The following is a 16,192-nucleotide window of genomic DNA, read 5'->3' as shown; positions in this document are numbered from 1 at the left end:
TCTCTTTTCAAACATCTTCTTATTTAGTTGAATCCTCCAATCTTAGTTAACGATCTTGGGCCAGCAGAAGGTCTCCGGATAATATTCTTCTTCTGCTATTCTTTACATGGTATCAGAGCCATAAGGCGGCTTCTGGATTTCAAGGTCGGGTTAGTGGTTGATTCAATTGGTTTCTCTAAATGGATTTCGGTGGTCGTGTTAATGGACTGGGGATGAAGTTATTGAACCAGTCTAACTACAAGGCATGGAAGACTTGCATGGAGTCATACCTTGTTGGTGAGGATTTGTGGGAAGTTGTCAATGGGAGTAACACAAGTCTTCCAGCTGACGCACGCGGAAAATAGCAATGCACTTAAGAAGTGGAGGTATATTAATGCTAAGGCAGAGTTTATCCTGGAGAGGCCTATCTCTCCTAATTTATTTGATCATATTATAAGGTGTAAATCAGCTCATGAAATATGGAGGACCTTCAATCGGCTGTTCAATAAGAAGGATAAAGCTCGGCTACAGATTTTGGAGAATGAGTTAGCAAACACCACTCAAGGTAATCTCTTTATCGCCGAGTATTTTTTGAAGGTTAAGAATCTGTGTTCCGAAATTTCTCTATTGAATTCAGACGAGGCTATGTCTGAAGCACGAATAAGAAGAATTATTATTCGTAGTTTAACGCTTTGTTACATCGATTCAAGGATGGGTTCAACAACCATCTCTAGAAGAATTTAAGAATTTTTTGTTATCACAGGAGCTACTAGCCAAACAGATGGCTGGTGTATTTGTCAAAGAAGGGAAAGGAAATGCTCTTATCGCTGACAAGAGGAACTTTAAAGAGAAATCAAGAGATAGCCTGCACTTTCGATCCTCAAGTGATTCAAGCTCGCCAGGAAAGAAGGGGGAATATTTCAATAATGGTAAAAAAAACCTTTAAAATGTTATCGTTGTGGCAAAGTCGGACACATAAAAAGATATTGTCGAGCAAAAAAAAGCAATATGGTTCAAACCAAGAAAGCTGAAGAAGAAGAAGAAGAAGAAGAAGACTGGGGAAAGTGCTTAGCAACAGAGACTCGTGCAATAAATGTCATGGCTTCCATAAATTTTGAAAGAGAATGGACCGTGGATTCAGGATGTGGGCACCATCTCACTGGAGATCAATCCAAATTCTCCACCTTTCGCGAATACAATGGATATGATGTCATTGTGACAGCAGATAATACAGTCCATCAAATGGAGAAGGAAGGAATTGTTGTAGTCAACGAGAAGCAAAAAGACTCTATCACTCTCAACAGTGTCTATCATGTTCCAAGTATGAAGAAAAATTTATTTTTAGTTACAAATTATGTAGATGCTGGAAACTATTTGCTATTTGGCCCACGTGATGTGAAGTTCCTCCGAAATATCAAAGTGCTCAAGGCAGATATCGTTCACTCAAGTAAAAGAGTTAACGATTTATATGTCTTATCTGCCTCTAATTCATATATTGAGAAGATGAATAGCAATGATAATATACATCTTTGGCATGCTAGAGTTTGACATCTAAGCATGGATAAATTAAAAGTCATGGTAAAGTTGAATCTAGTAAAAGGTTTGCCTAACTTAACAAATTTTGGTGGAGGAGAGGTTTGTGAAGGATGTCAATATGGAAAGGCACATCGTCTTCCATTTGACATATCCTTGTCAAGGTGCAATGCCCCAATAGAACTTATTCATAGCGACTTGATGGGGCCAACGAGAACTGCTTCATTCTCAGGCTATTCTTATATGCTAATTTTCATTGATGATTTTACTAGATTCACCTGGGTTTATTTTGTGAAGCACAAGTCAGAAGTTTTCAGTAAGTTTGTGAAGTTCAAAGAAACAGTTGAAGGCGAACTCGATTTCAGAATAAGGCGCCTGCAAACTAATAATGGCGGAAAATAAACTTTAGATGATTTTTTGTCCTTTTATCGTCGGCATGGCATTAAAAGAGAGCTGACATGCGCCGATATGCCACAACAAAATGGAATGGCTGAAAGGAAGATCCGACACTTAACTGAGACATGTAAGAGTTGGCTTCATGCCAAAAATTTACCTAGAGCTTTGTGGGTTAAAGGTATGAAATGTGCAGCGTATGTGATTAACAGGATGCCGCTTTCTCCAAACAATATGAAGTTTCCCTATGAATTAATATTAGGAGAAAAGCCTAGCGTGAAACACCTCAGGGTTTTTGGCTCTATTTGTTATGTTCACATTCTGGATTCTAAACGGAGCAAGTTGGATGCCAAGGCAAGAACATTAAAGGTGTCTAACGGGCCGGCTTGACCCGTAACTGGACCAGCCCAGACCAGTTAAAACTGGAACCGGACCGGCCTGGTACATAGGGGGCCGGGTGGGGCTGGGTAGAAGGGGTAGAGGGGGTTGGTCCGTTTAAATTTTGGTAACGGATAACTAGACCGGTCAAATCCGGTCCACGTGAATAGTACCGTGTACCGGTTAAACCGGCACGGCCCGGTACAACCTTTTTTTTTTAATTTTTTGAATTAAGTGGGGCCCACTAACCGTTGGCAACGGTCAGACCTGGCAGGGATCCGTTGCCCAACGGGTTAATTGCATTAATAGCCTCTTTTTTCTTTAAAATTTAACTTCTTTCAATTTACAAAATTAACCTTCTCTAAAACTATAAATACACCCCCCTCTTCTTCATTTCTTCACTCAACTCTCATTTCTCAATCTCAAATTCTCAATTTCTCTCATTCTCTCATTCTCCAATTTTCAAGATTTCAAGTCTCAATCTCAAATTCTCAATTCACAAATCTCAATTCAATTTAAATCATGCCTCGTACTTCTAGAGTGCGCTCATATGTTTGGCAACACTTTGAAGTGGTAGAAGAAAATGAAGAAAGTCAGAAAGTAAAGTGCAAGAATTGTGGTCAAGTCTTAAATTTTCGTTCAGAGTCTGGTACAGGCAGTTTAAGGAAGCATATAAAGTATTTTCTTGAGGGTCCTCCGGAAATTCGTATTTAAGATTTTAAGACAATTTGTGTTATTTTAAAATTATTAGACGTATTTATACTTAATGTTTTAGTTTGTTAGATTAATTTGAAGTATTGTTAATTTATTATGCATGAAAATTTAGTTTTACTATTTTTTGTTAATTTACTTTTTAAATGCAAACTTTAATTTTGAATTTTGAAATAAATGTAGCACTTGCAATTTATATTAATACTTTTGTATTAATATAACTTGTAATCTTTAAATTAATACAAATTATTAATATAACTTACAGTAGTTATACAAAATACAAAAAAAAAAATACACTAAACCCGGCCCGACCTGGCCCCCTTAACCTGTAACCCTTACGGTTCAATTTTTACCCGAATGAACCCGAACCCGTTAAACCCGTTAAGCCCCAACCGTAACCGCCCGGACCGTACCCGTACGGGTCCAAAAAATAGCAACCCGGCCCACCCGTTTAACACCTATAAAAAAAATGCATCTTTGTTGGATATGATGAAAGGAAAAGGGGTAGGAAGTGTATGGATCCTAAAACTATCTCTTCGTTGTTTTAAGGGATGTCATATTTAATGAAGTTTCTTTGTATTATGGAGTTGCAGAAGAAGGGGCAGGTTCTAAACCCTTGAACCTTGAAGCATCAAATCTGCCCATGGCAGGTACTTCCTTAGATAATGCAGTTATCGAGGACCTAATAGAAAGGGAGAGTCCGAGAACTCAAAGAAATGAAATTCAGCAAAGAGATGATTCAAGTGTTTTAGGAAGACCAAAAAGAACTATTGTAAAGCCAGCTCGTTTCAGAGATGAAAATTTCGTCAGCACATACTCATGTCTCTTTGTAGGACCAACTGAAGAGCCTTCAATTTTTGGGGAAGCAAGAGGAGCCAGAAAATCTTCACCAAGACACGTCCTAAAGCATCGGTTGAGTTCTTCCGCGACAAGCTTAGGATAGCTTCCAAAAAATCACTTTAAGGGAGAGTGTGAAAAAATAAAGTTGATTTTTTGGAAGAGTAAAAATTATAGATAGTTAGAAGAGTATTCTAGAAAGTTATTGAGTAATATCTTTGATATTTGTTGTACTTAAGAAATATCTAGATATTCTAGAGTCTTGGATAATTAAGAAAGATATTAATAGAAGATGATAGAATTGTCAAGATTATCTTTGTATCTAGAATTTTCCCTAGACAAAGTATAAATAGGAGTGGCCTTAGGCATTTATATTTGAAGCCAAAATCAAGAAAGTCTTCTTTTCTAAACATGTTCTCCTATCTAAAATATCTCTTCTCTTTTCAAACTTTTTCTTCTTTAATTGAATCCTCCAATCTTAATTAACGATCTTGGGCTAGTCTCTGAATAATATTCTTCTTCTGCTATTCTTTACCTGAATTGCTTCACTTTTTAAAATTCTCCACATGATTTGGCTTTCCTAGGAATCTTAGGCAAGTCTCGTGTCACCATAATAGCTAACCAAAGCTGTAAATATATATATATATAACACCAAATTTGATTTGTTTGTTAGTTTTGTCTATACATATTGAAAAAACAATGAAAGAGACTTTTACAAACTTTAATAAAAAGACAAAATGAGATTATATGCAGAGAAGCTACAGGTGTATTTAGTTTATAGGCAAAAACATGCAATTATGCAAATGGCCAACCTGCCCATTATCACTACATGTGAAGTCCAACTTTCTTCTCTTTATAAAATGCATTTGAGAATAAAAAAGAAAAATGATGTATCCTTATGTAGATTTTTTGCCATAAACTTATATTCTTATAAATAACTATTAAAAAATCATACTGAAATTTATTTAGAAATGTATAGTTTTAACCGCTTTAAAAATAATAGCCGATAAAATATATATTTTTTATATATATATGTAGTATATACAAAAAATTACATATTTCATATATTTTTTTCGCTAAGCAATTAGTTTCAGTTAACCGGTCAGTTTTGTATTGACCAATTTTATTTGGTTTCTAATGATATAATTTTATTTTATGCTCAAATTCACCTTAAAAATTAAATATTTTAATCTTCACTTTTGAACCTAACTATTGCTCCAGTTTGATTATACACGTAATTTAAGAAAATACAGAAGACTTTTGAATTTTGTAATCTAAAACTACATATGTGTGTGTAATATACCAAGATGTTCTTTGAATCTTGTGGTTTTGAACAAGCCATATAAAATATTAGAATTAGAGAATTACTAAATATAAAAGGAGATATGGCTAAAAAGAAAAAGAAAACACTTCAATTGAAACGAAAGGGGTAGTAAAAACGAAAGAAAAAAATTAGAGAGGGACTAAATTATTTAATGTACAAATTTGATAGCAGGGATTAGGTGGTTTAATTATTCGTGATCGAAGAATAAAAGTTAGTGGCAAATGGGGAAAAATCAGAAATAGCCTAATTCAAAATATTATATATAACGATAATATTTTGACCCATCCAATTTAGCCCATCTATAAGTTGGATTGATTTGGGCTAAATATGTGGCCCAACTAAACCACGAGAAAACTTGTCAAAAGATTTGTTTAAAAGAATTTTTTGTTTTGTTTGATATATTATATATAACGATAATAAAGAAGAATAAAAATATTAATTTTGCTTGGTAATAAAACCAATTTTAAGAAAAACAAAAAGAAAACTAAAACTTGATATGAGTTGAAGAGCTTGGGCACATTATTTGTTTAGCTCATCTTGGCCCAGCCCAAGCAAGTAAGAAGTAGGGACTTTTTCGTATATATACAAGATCTTAAACCTATTTACCCGATTTTGTCTAAGTTTTTTTATATTTATAGGAAGCGACAAAAGTTTTTTATAAAATATATACAAATTCGGTCAAAATCTAGAATTTATCTATAGCATAAATACATTTTTTTTAATATAAAATCTAGTCAAAAACTACAATTTATATACAACTTATATACAATATATTTTGTATACCGTTTCTACATTCAACAAGCAAAATATATACAATTTGTTCACGTCTTCTTTTTTGAGTTTCAATCTGAAATTTCAACCAAAACCACCTCGAATCTTCACCAAATTGTCTCAATTTGAGATATAAACTCCAACGGTTATTTCCAATCGTTTGCAACAACACCCAATCCAAATAAAAAATAATTTCATAAAATTCCATTTTCGAATTCAAAGCTTTGAGACTTTTTAATGGCTGTCAATGGAGTTTTCAATGGATTAACATAGTTTCCAATTCAATCTACTCGCTTCTAATTAAAACCTTTTTGTTTATTAATTCTAAAAAGTTAAAAGAATGATAACTAAAATGATTCTCTTCATCAGAGCTAATTTCTTTCTTATTTACTTCCTCGTTTTCATAGGATCTGAAGCAAGAACTTTGCTAGGTACTAATAATCTTCTCTCTTTTTTCGCTTAAGATTAGTATCATTTCTTCAAATAATCCACACGAAGATATTAATATAAGAATACTGATAGAAAATGAGAGAGAGAGAGAGAGAGAGAGAGAGAGAGAGAGAGAGAGAGGAGGAGGAGGAGGAGGAGGAGGAATTCCCTATTCAATTTCTAATATAATGGGATACTTATTAATACTAATTTGTATATAATTGATAAATTGTATATCAACTTGTAATTAAATTAAAACCTAAACAGTGAAGGTAAATAAGTTTCTAATGTAGTACATATAGCTAAAAATCCCTAAGAAGTATTGGGACAAATTGGGTTACAACTTAGAATTGTGGGCTCTTGTTTTCGATTTGTGATCCACTACAATCTTTTTAAAAAATTATATAATATTCTAAAAAGGTTTTATTTTTAACGTAAGACATCTGAAATAAAGATCTTTGCAAAATTATCTTGCTATATTCAAATTAAAAAGGGTTAATTCTAAATCACTTCCTCTTCAAAAAGCCAGCTAACTTGGATTTTGTACTCCTGAAACAAATGCATACCCTAAGTCAGCTATGTGCTTCTCAACTTTCCGCCAAATACTTACTCTCACCGGTCCACAATAAGTGATCAGTTTACTTTTTTATTTTGGTCCAAAATAAGTGACAAGGTAATTTATTTTTACAAAATTACCTTTATGTACATATCCCTAAAAAGTTTATTACTCCTCACATTAAATATTTAGTTAAGGGTAGTTTAGTCATACTAGGTATTTTTGTATAGAATTTATTATTTTATTAATGGACGTGCCAAAGGCAAATTGGTGACTTATCGTGGATCGAGGGAGTACTACTTAGCTATCTTGTGCTTAGGGGCGGTATAAATGACAAAAGGGCTGCTATTTAGAAATTAGCCAATGCGTCCTGAAATTCAGTTTTTTAGTTTAATTTTTTGGAACAAAAATATCATATATTGTCGTGTAAAATTTCGGGACGAAATAAGTGACAGTCTATCCATACACTTGCCCCTTACTATTTGACGTTGCTGCAATTTGAATCCTAATCTCCATGATTTTTAACCACTTCATCAACCACTAAACCATACAATTAGGTAATACTTGGACTTGCGTATTCTATTATTTCATTTTATCTAACCACCAAACCTACAACATTGATATCAATACCTTCACAATGAACCAATCAGGAAAGCAAACGTCTTCCACAACGTTTCTCATAAATTTCTTCCACACATATGATAACCAGCTTTGATGCAATATAACAGGGTTAAATATCAGAAGTTAGAAACATCCAGCAGATAGTTTAGGAGTTGATCCGGGCAGAAGCCAGTGGCGGAGGCAGAATTTCTGCTGAGGGATTCAAAAAAAAGGTTAAAATATATAATATATAGAGGCACAAAACGAATTTTGCCTTGTATATACATTGTAATTTTCCGCCGAAAGGGGTTCGGGGATGAACCCCTTCGGCCCCCTAAATCCGCCGCTGGCAGATGCTATCAAATTTTTTCATGTATTTGCTGCTCCTTCAGCATAGAAACTTCACTAAAAGTTCACAGTACAAACAAGAACAGAAAAAGAGAACACTGGAGAAGTGATACAAATGACAGATTAAGGAAACATTAGACTATAAAAAGCAAGAAAATAAAGTCTCCATCTTATAAAATTATGTACTGAATTACACTAATCCTAAAAACTCCGCAAATACAGGATATCAGAGAATAGATAACAAATTTGGAGGTCCAGAGAATTAATCATGAGAGAAAAGCTTTGGCATGGGAATGCAGACAACACTCACAAATAGACACATGTTTCCTGGTTAGATATGAACACACTTTAATTAGCACTGCAGAAAGTGTAACCAAATTAAGACGAGTTTAAAAAGGTACCTATGTAACATAATGACCTGTTTGAAGAATGGAACAAGACCTAATAATAAGTTAACAATCACATAAACACATGCTGCGAAAGAACATGGGAATGCCTAAAACACCCAGAAATAGATACAAACACACTTAAATTAGCGCTGCAGAAAATTTCACCAAATTAAGGTAAGTTTAATAAGGTAAGGATGTAAAGTAATGACCAGATTAAAAGAATCCAACTAGACTATAAAAATCTAACAAAACGTAAAAACATGGAGTGAAAGAAATCATGCACCGCTAGAATGTGGTAAGTGTAATAACAGCTACTAGTGCTTCCAATGTTTAGATAAGATGGCTCTATAATTTAAGTGAAAGCAGCAGTTCAAGTTCAAACATCTATATCTGAAAAGAGAAACAATCCAAACAGCAAGATCATAAACTCCAGCAACAAATTGTAGCTGATAGGGAATATTCACAGAGAAACCTTAGGTTGAAACATAATACATGGTGATCATTTGTAAAAGAATGACTATCAAATGATTGAATAATGTTTCTTTACTCCACACAACACTTGGTTGACATAGATAAGAAGTACATCTATTTGGCAGAAGACTTCACTTCTTATTATCAAACAATCACTACTTTACAAACTTGCTTGCTCACTATCAGAAACAACCACAATTCCACAAATACCACAGGGCTAGTTGTTTCCTTTTAGCATCTAACGGAAAACCTTCTGTGACCCACCTACACTTTATTACTTGGAGCATGAACAGCACCAAGCCATGTCAAAGCGCTTGATGTTCCAAAATATTGAATGATTGTGATCATCAAATGATTGAATGTTGTTTACTTTACTGCATAGAACACATGGTTTATATAAGAAATATCTATTTAGCAGACGGCAGATATTTCTAGCTTGCTATCAGACAATCACCAAATAATAAACTTCCTTGTTTTTTGGGCAAAAGATCATGAAACTTCACAAAGCTAGGAGTTCTATTTTAACAGCTCAAGCAAAACCCTCTCTGATGCACTTGGGCTTATCCCTCAAGAACGAACACCAATAAGCTATGTCAAAATACTATACTCCAACAAATCAAGGAATTTCATGAAACATCTAATATCCTCAACTTCTATCACGTTGCTAGCAAAAGAATAGTTAAACCTTCGACCGACATACAAGCACTCAACCATATATAATGTAAAAATGCACTCATACTGAAAATAAAAATTATAGCTGATTACCACCAAAATCAAAACACTAGAAATAAAAATAAATACTATACTCCAACAAATTATGGAACTTCATGAAACATCTAACAATCTCAACTTCTATCACCGCTAGCAAAAGAATAATTAAACCTTAGACCAACATACAAGTACTCAACCATGTATAATGTAAAAACACACTCATACTGAATAAATATCAGACCTGATTAACACCAGAATCAAAACACTAAACAAGCATAAATGATAGTAACACATGTCAATTAATATTTGATTAGAAGAAATCTTGATTCTTATATAAAATGATGAGATAGTATACATCATCTCATACATCAACAACACTAGAAACTCCCATCATAATACGACACCACGGAACTGAAAGTTCCCCCTAATTTTACATGTCAATGTATATAAGTCTGACTTCAACTGATAATAAAGGACTTAATTATCCCAGAACCAATATATAGTTGAAGATCACATAATCAGATCAATTGTCAGACACACACACTGATCCATCCATCATGAAATAACATGACATTAAATAGGACAAGTAAATTGAAGAGTTCAAATCTCTTCCAGCAACAGACTCATATCAATAGCCTTAAAGCTATGATCTTTTTTTCTTTCCACCCCTTTTTTTCTCAAGATCAATAGTTAATAAACAAAAGAAACCAAATGGGGCTTTTTCAAATAATTAACAGATCCAAATTTCGAAACCATATTCCATCAAAGACATAATGCTGTGCAGTGAAGATCATCAGAATCAGCATCCATCGGCGGAGGAAAATTGAGATCGAAAGGCAACGGTTTCCGGAAAACTGAGGAAACGATATTATCATTTTCATTGTCACAATCGCCGTCTTCAACAACAGAAGACGACGAGTCACAATCACTCCGGCAGTCGTCCGGCACGACCGGCGGCGACCGAGGATGTTTTCTCGAAGGCAACACCGCCGTTTGCTGACGTGGCGGCGGCCTGGGCCCACTGAAGGATTCTACGGTACTACTCATGCTGCTCGATGTAGGTCTTTGAATAACAATCGGGTGGTTTTCCTGTGAGTACAATCTCGGGTCAATAAACGGGTCGTTAGGGTTTACGGTTTGATTGAAGTGAGAATACGGCAGTAAAGGGAAATTAGTTTTGGCTTTAGGTCCCCGAAGAGTCCGAGCTGCAGTGTCATAAGCTTTAGCGGCTTCTTCAGCTGAATCAAAAGTGCCAAGCCAAACCCTAGTTTTTTTCCACGGGTCTCTAATCTCCGCCGCAAATCTTCCCCACGGCCGTTTTCTGACTCCACGAAACCTAATCTCTTTTAATCCTCCAGATCCAGCCGCCGGTGGAACCTCTGCCGCTTGCTTCGCCGCCGGGGTTGCTCTACCTCTCCGCATGGCCACAAATCAAAAAAACAGCAATGAACTTACCCCTTTGAGACCGATTGGAGCCAATCAAAGATCGAGAAGCAGTAGAGAGTTAGCTTCCCTTCCGAAAGCACTTACTTTCTCTCTCTAGAACTCAGCTTTTTTCTCTCTCTACTGTTTGTGGTGTGTTTGGGTGAGAGAAAGGAGAGAGAAATAGGGGCTGTTTGTTTTCATTTGTTTATTTTAAATTTTTCTCTTAGAAGCTTAATATAAGGGGGGGTTTTATATAAATTGATTTGGGAGGGAGGAATTGGTGTGGAAAGTGGAAAAAAACGCGGGGAAAAAGGAGGGCGGGGGTTGATTTGGGTAAATCTTAGTTGGATTTCTCAATTTTCTTTATTGTTTTCCTTTTTCTCACCCTCATCTCCTTGTTTTGTTTATTGTTTACTTTGTAATTACAATATAGTCCCTAACATGTTCCTTTTTTTTTTCTAATACCACTAGTAGGTTGTGAGGGAATAGTAAATTTTTATCGTTAAGGATTATGGTGAGATTGATATGATTCCTTATGGATTATATGTTTTGGATTCGAGTTTTAAATACGAAAAAAATCCAATAGAGAATACTTCGCGCTATAATGAATTTTACGCAATGCGAATTTAAATGCCAAAGTAAATACTGGACGCTAAGTGAGAAATCAACTAAAGATCTCGAGTTCAAGCCTTATAGATTTACAAAATTCTAATAAAGTGCATTTTTCACTTTAATGAGCTTTACACGATACAAATTCAAATAAGTCGGAGCGCCAAAGTAAATATCAAACACCAGGTTACAAAATTTATGCTAGGAACTTTGTTGAGTCCCACATCGGTGGGTGTGGGAGGCTATTTGTCTCGGCCTTAGACAACTCATCTAATAAGCTAGCTTTTTGGGTTGAGTTAAGTCTAAAGTTCATTTATCATGGTATCAAAGCCACATATATCTTCTTCTTCCTCGTTTCTAGGGTTCTTATACTAATTCAGTTATAATTTAATGGTATCAAAGCAAGACTCACCTCAATTTATATTGCCCACGCTCCAGTTTACGTGCCTGGCGTGAGGGAGTGTTGAGTCCCCCATTGGTGGGTGTGGGGAGCAATCCAGTTAGGCCCAATGTCCATTTATCATGGTATCAAATCCACATTATATCTTCTTCTTCTTCTTCCTTTTTTGGAGTTGAGGTAGGCTCAATGTCCATTTATCAAACTTTTTAATCCAACAATTGTTATATTATTTTCTTTTTTTCTCTTAATTAAAATATTTAGGGAAATACACTAAACCGGTTTATAATAGAAGATGAGAAATAAAAGAAAATATTATATTTACTGAAATAATATTAAAGCCCTACATTTAAATGGTGTTGAAGTGAAATTGTAAAAAGTAATAATTATTATAACTGCAATTAGTAGTTTTGATTATGTTCCTTTAGTGCAAATGATATTTGCCAGTTGTTTTTCTTTAAGAAACTTTATTTATGCACGTGAACAAGCAAATAACCCTGCAGAAAGATGGGGTGTGTTAGTTGGAGAAATAAATAAGGATGAAAGTAGTTTTGTTTTTAAGGCTGTCTCTACTACCTTACCCTTCAATAGTGTGGTGTTATTTGTACGTCATGATCTTTTATAATTTTAAATTTAAGAAAATATTTTTTAGATTTTTTATGTATAAAAGACATATCTCTTATATGTAAAAATAAATTTTTCATGTACAAAAAAAAAAGTAGGATCATAAAATTAAAAATAAATCTGCAAAGGGCCACAAAACTAGTTACCCACAATAATGTGTAATAGTGCACATTATTGAAGCACAAATGAGGACAAGGAAGCCAAATATACCAAATGAAAAAGGCAAAGTTATCTTAGAGCAACAATAAAGTTGTCTATGTGTGACCCACAGTACGAGTTTGAGTCGTGTAAGCAGTCACTAATGCTTGCGTTAGACTAGATTATCTACATCACGTTTCTTAAGGTGCAGCCCTTCTCGGACCTTTGCGTGAATGCGCGATGTCCAAATATATATATATATATATATGAAGTGAACAATAAATAACCATTTTTCAATTCGATTCATTTTATGTATTTTAGTTTGACTAATATAAACTTTAGTAATATAAAAAAAATTAAACATTACGATCTTAAACTAATGTGTGTATAACATACCAAAAATACCCTTTAAATTCTTAGTTTTAAATATGTCATATCATTTCTATAAGAGGTGATATTGAAGGCAAAGTGAGAATATTAAACTAAAATTATTAAATATAAAAATATGTTCATTAAGTAAAATACGCAATTAAAACAAAATAAGTCACGGTCAATTCACCAAAAAAAAAAAGGAAAAAATTAGAGCCAGAAAGGCAAATAAAGAAGGAAAAAAATCGTTTTTTTTTTCCTACTTATTAAGTTTGCATTTTTGTATTGAAGTGTCACGACCCGGAATTCTCACCCTCGGGAGCGTGATGGCGCCTACTCGTAGAAGTTAGGCAAGCCATGCACTTATAAACCACTAACTCATTCGTTTTTATACATGTTTCGCTAGTTAAATTATCAATGATTAAGCATTTAAATGACAGCGAAAAATAAAATTTAGCGAAAGTCTTAAATAAATATGAAACTCAAATATCTAGAAACCAATACATGTCTCTACCCAGAACCTGGTGTCACATCATCCATGAACTACTAAGAATACTACATACATCAGTTTGAAAGAAAGATAACATTGTCTGTCTCGAATACATGAGATAACAGAATATAAAATAGGATAGAGTAGACACCGGGCTTGCAGACGCCTACAAGGCTACCTCGGTGTCTAGGTGGACTGAAGGCTGGCTCCCGAGCTAATGTTGCAGCTCAAACGCTGCTCCGGTATCTGCACATAAGTGCAGAGTGTAGCATCAGCACAACCGACCCCATGTGCTGGTAATTGTCTGGCCTAACTTCGGCGAGGTAGTGACGAGGCTAGGACCAGACTCCAAATAAACCTGTGCAGTTATATAATATATGACGGGAAAAGTAAACAGGTAATAAGCAATCAAAGCTTGGGAAAGGGAACATGCTTCGGGGGTAGCAGATAAAACAGAATATCAAGGAATAATAAGGAAACTACAATTTAACTTCTAAAACGGATAAAAAGAAATAAGGCAACTTTCACTTTCAATTTCATCTTGTTTCAGGCGTGCAACCCGATCTCATTTCTCATATCTTGTGGTAGGCATACCACCCGCTCCCATTTCATTATATCTTGTGATAGGCATACTACCCGCTCCCATTTCATTATATCTCGTGGTAGGCGTACCACTCGCTCCCATTTTATTATATCTCGTGGTAGGCGTACCACCCGTTCCTATTTCATCGATCTTATGGTAGGCGTATCACCCGCTCTCATTTCATCATATCTTGTGGTAGGCGTACCACCCGCTCCCATTTCATTATATCTTGTGGTAGGCGTACCACCCGCTCCTATTTTATCATATCTTGTGGTAGGCGTACCACCCGCTCCCATTTCATTATATCTTGTGGTAGGCGTACCACCCGCTCCCATTTATAAGTCATCACAAAATTACAAGAAATCCCAACAAGGGAACAAAAATATCGAAACAGTCATCCCGGCAAGGGAGAATCAGCTATAACCAAATCCTAACTCATTTTGTACTCAGCTCAATTAATGACAATACTCAATCATAACTAAGATCTACGAGGATAAAATCAATCTTTACTCAATATAGGAGATCATTAATTAAAGCATCCATAGTGCCATCTAAGAGCACAACAACGTTCAAATTTAAGATGCACGGCCATGCTCGACAGCAACATATAGATACTCGTCACCGTGCCTATACGTCGCACTCAACAAGAAGCAAGTAGCAAATAGGACTCAACTCCTAATCCCTCAAACTGAGGTTAGACCGAACACTTACCTCAAGCTTTCACGGCCAACTCAAGCCACGAACACCGCTTTTCCTCTCAAATTCGGCTTAACCCAATCGATTCTATACATAATTGACTCAATATCATCAATAAGTGCTAAACAATCCAATTCCAATGTTCAATTATAACTTTCCAATCATTCTTCCCAAAATCCCAAAAATTGACCTCGGGCCCGCTTGGTCAAAACACGAGGTTCGAACCAAAACCCGATCACCCATTCGCCCACGAGCCCGAATATATAATTTATTTTCAAATCCGACCCCAAAACGAGGTCTAAATCACAAATAATCAAAAAACCCTAACTCTACCCAAATCCCTAATTTCTGCTCTTAATTACATGTTTTAGGCCTAAAAATCCAGTGGGTGTTAATGAAAAATGAAGAAAACAAGTTAAAGATTACTTACCCAAGAGATTATAGTGAAGAGAAGCTTCAAAAATCGCCTAAGAGCTTTGGAGAAGAAGAGGTTTGTGAAATTTTTATAAAATTCCGAAAGTGTTCTGTTTTTGGCCTTTTTAAAATCACTGGGCGAGAATGCCCTTCGCGTTCGAGACTGACCCTTCGCGTTCGCGATGGTCAGGCTGGGTGAGCCTTCACGTTCGCGTACACGGGCTCGCGTTCGCGGAGAGTAATCTCCTCGAGCCCTCGCATTCGCGTCCAAGGGTTCGCGTTCGCGTAAGACAACTACCCCACCCCCTGCCCAGACCCATTTGGCCTTCGCGTTCGCGTGGCCAGGACCGCGTTCGCAAAGGGTTATCCCCCCCCCCCAAAGCCTCACGTTCGCGACCTGAGCTACGCGTTCGCGTAGAAAGAAATTCCTTCAGCAACAATTAACCCATCGCGTTCGCGTGGGTACTCCCGCGAATGCGAAGAAGGAAGTACCAGAAACCCAATAGGTGAGAAACCTACAACGTTTTCTAAGTCCGAAACACATCCAAATCACACCCGAACCCTCGGGGCTCCTAACCAAACACACGTACTAACTCAACAACTTCATCCGAACTTATCCGTACGATCAAATCGCCAAAATAACCTCAAAAATAATGAATCAAACCTCAAAATCAAATGATTTGTCTCAAACTTCATAAAACATCAACTTTAGCAATTTAGGTCCGAATCACGTCAAACGGACTCCGTTTTCAACCAAATTTTACAGAAATGACTTAAATCATATATAAGACCTGTGTCGCGCACCGGAACCAAAATACAGGCCCGATACCATCGCTTTCTAATCAGATTTCATTTCAAAATTCCTTAAACATTTTCAGAAAATAATTTTACATAAAATTCATTTCTCGGGCTTGGGACCTCGGAATTCGATTCCGGGCATACGCCCAAGTCCCGCATTTTCCTACGGACCCTCTGGGACCGTCAAATCACGGGTCCGGGTCCGTTTACCCAAAATAT

General features: G+C 35.8%; 1 protein-coding gene across 1 annotated transcript; it reads right to left on the bottom strand.

The window, feature by feature from the left end:
• Positions 1 to 9,710: 9,710 nt before the first annotated feature.
• On the bottom strand, positions 9,711 to 11,081 carry LOC104221411 (ethylene-responsive transcription factor 3-like). The gene has a single exon (XM_009772482.2). It carries the CDS (start codon positions 10,850 to 10,852, stop codon positions 10,193 to 10,195), a length of 660 nt encoding a protein of 219 aa, XP_009770784.1. The 5' UTR covers positions 10,853 to 11,081; the 3' UTR covers positions 9,711 to 10,192.
• Positions 11,082 to 16,192: the final 5,111 nt, after the last annotated feature.

This window comes from Nicotiana sylvestris, chromosome 8 (assembly GCF_000393655.2).
Source record: "Nicotiana sylvestris chromosome 8, ASM39365v2, whole genome shotgun sequence".
NCBI classification, from domain to species: domain Eukaryota; kingdom Viridiplantae; phylum Streptophyta; class Magnoliopsida; order Solanales; family Solanaceae; genus Nicotiana; species Nicotiana sylvestris.
Note: the sequence above shows the minus strand (reverse complement) of the source record. Positions and strands in the feature narration are given on the sequence as shown.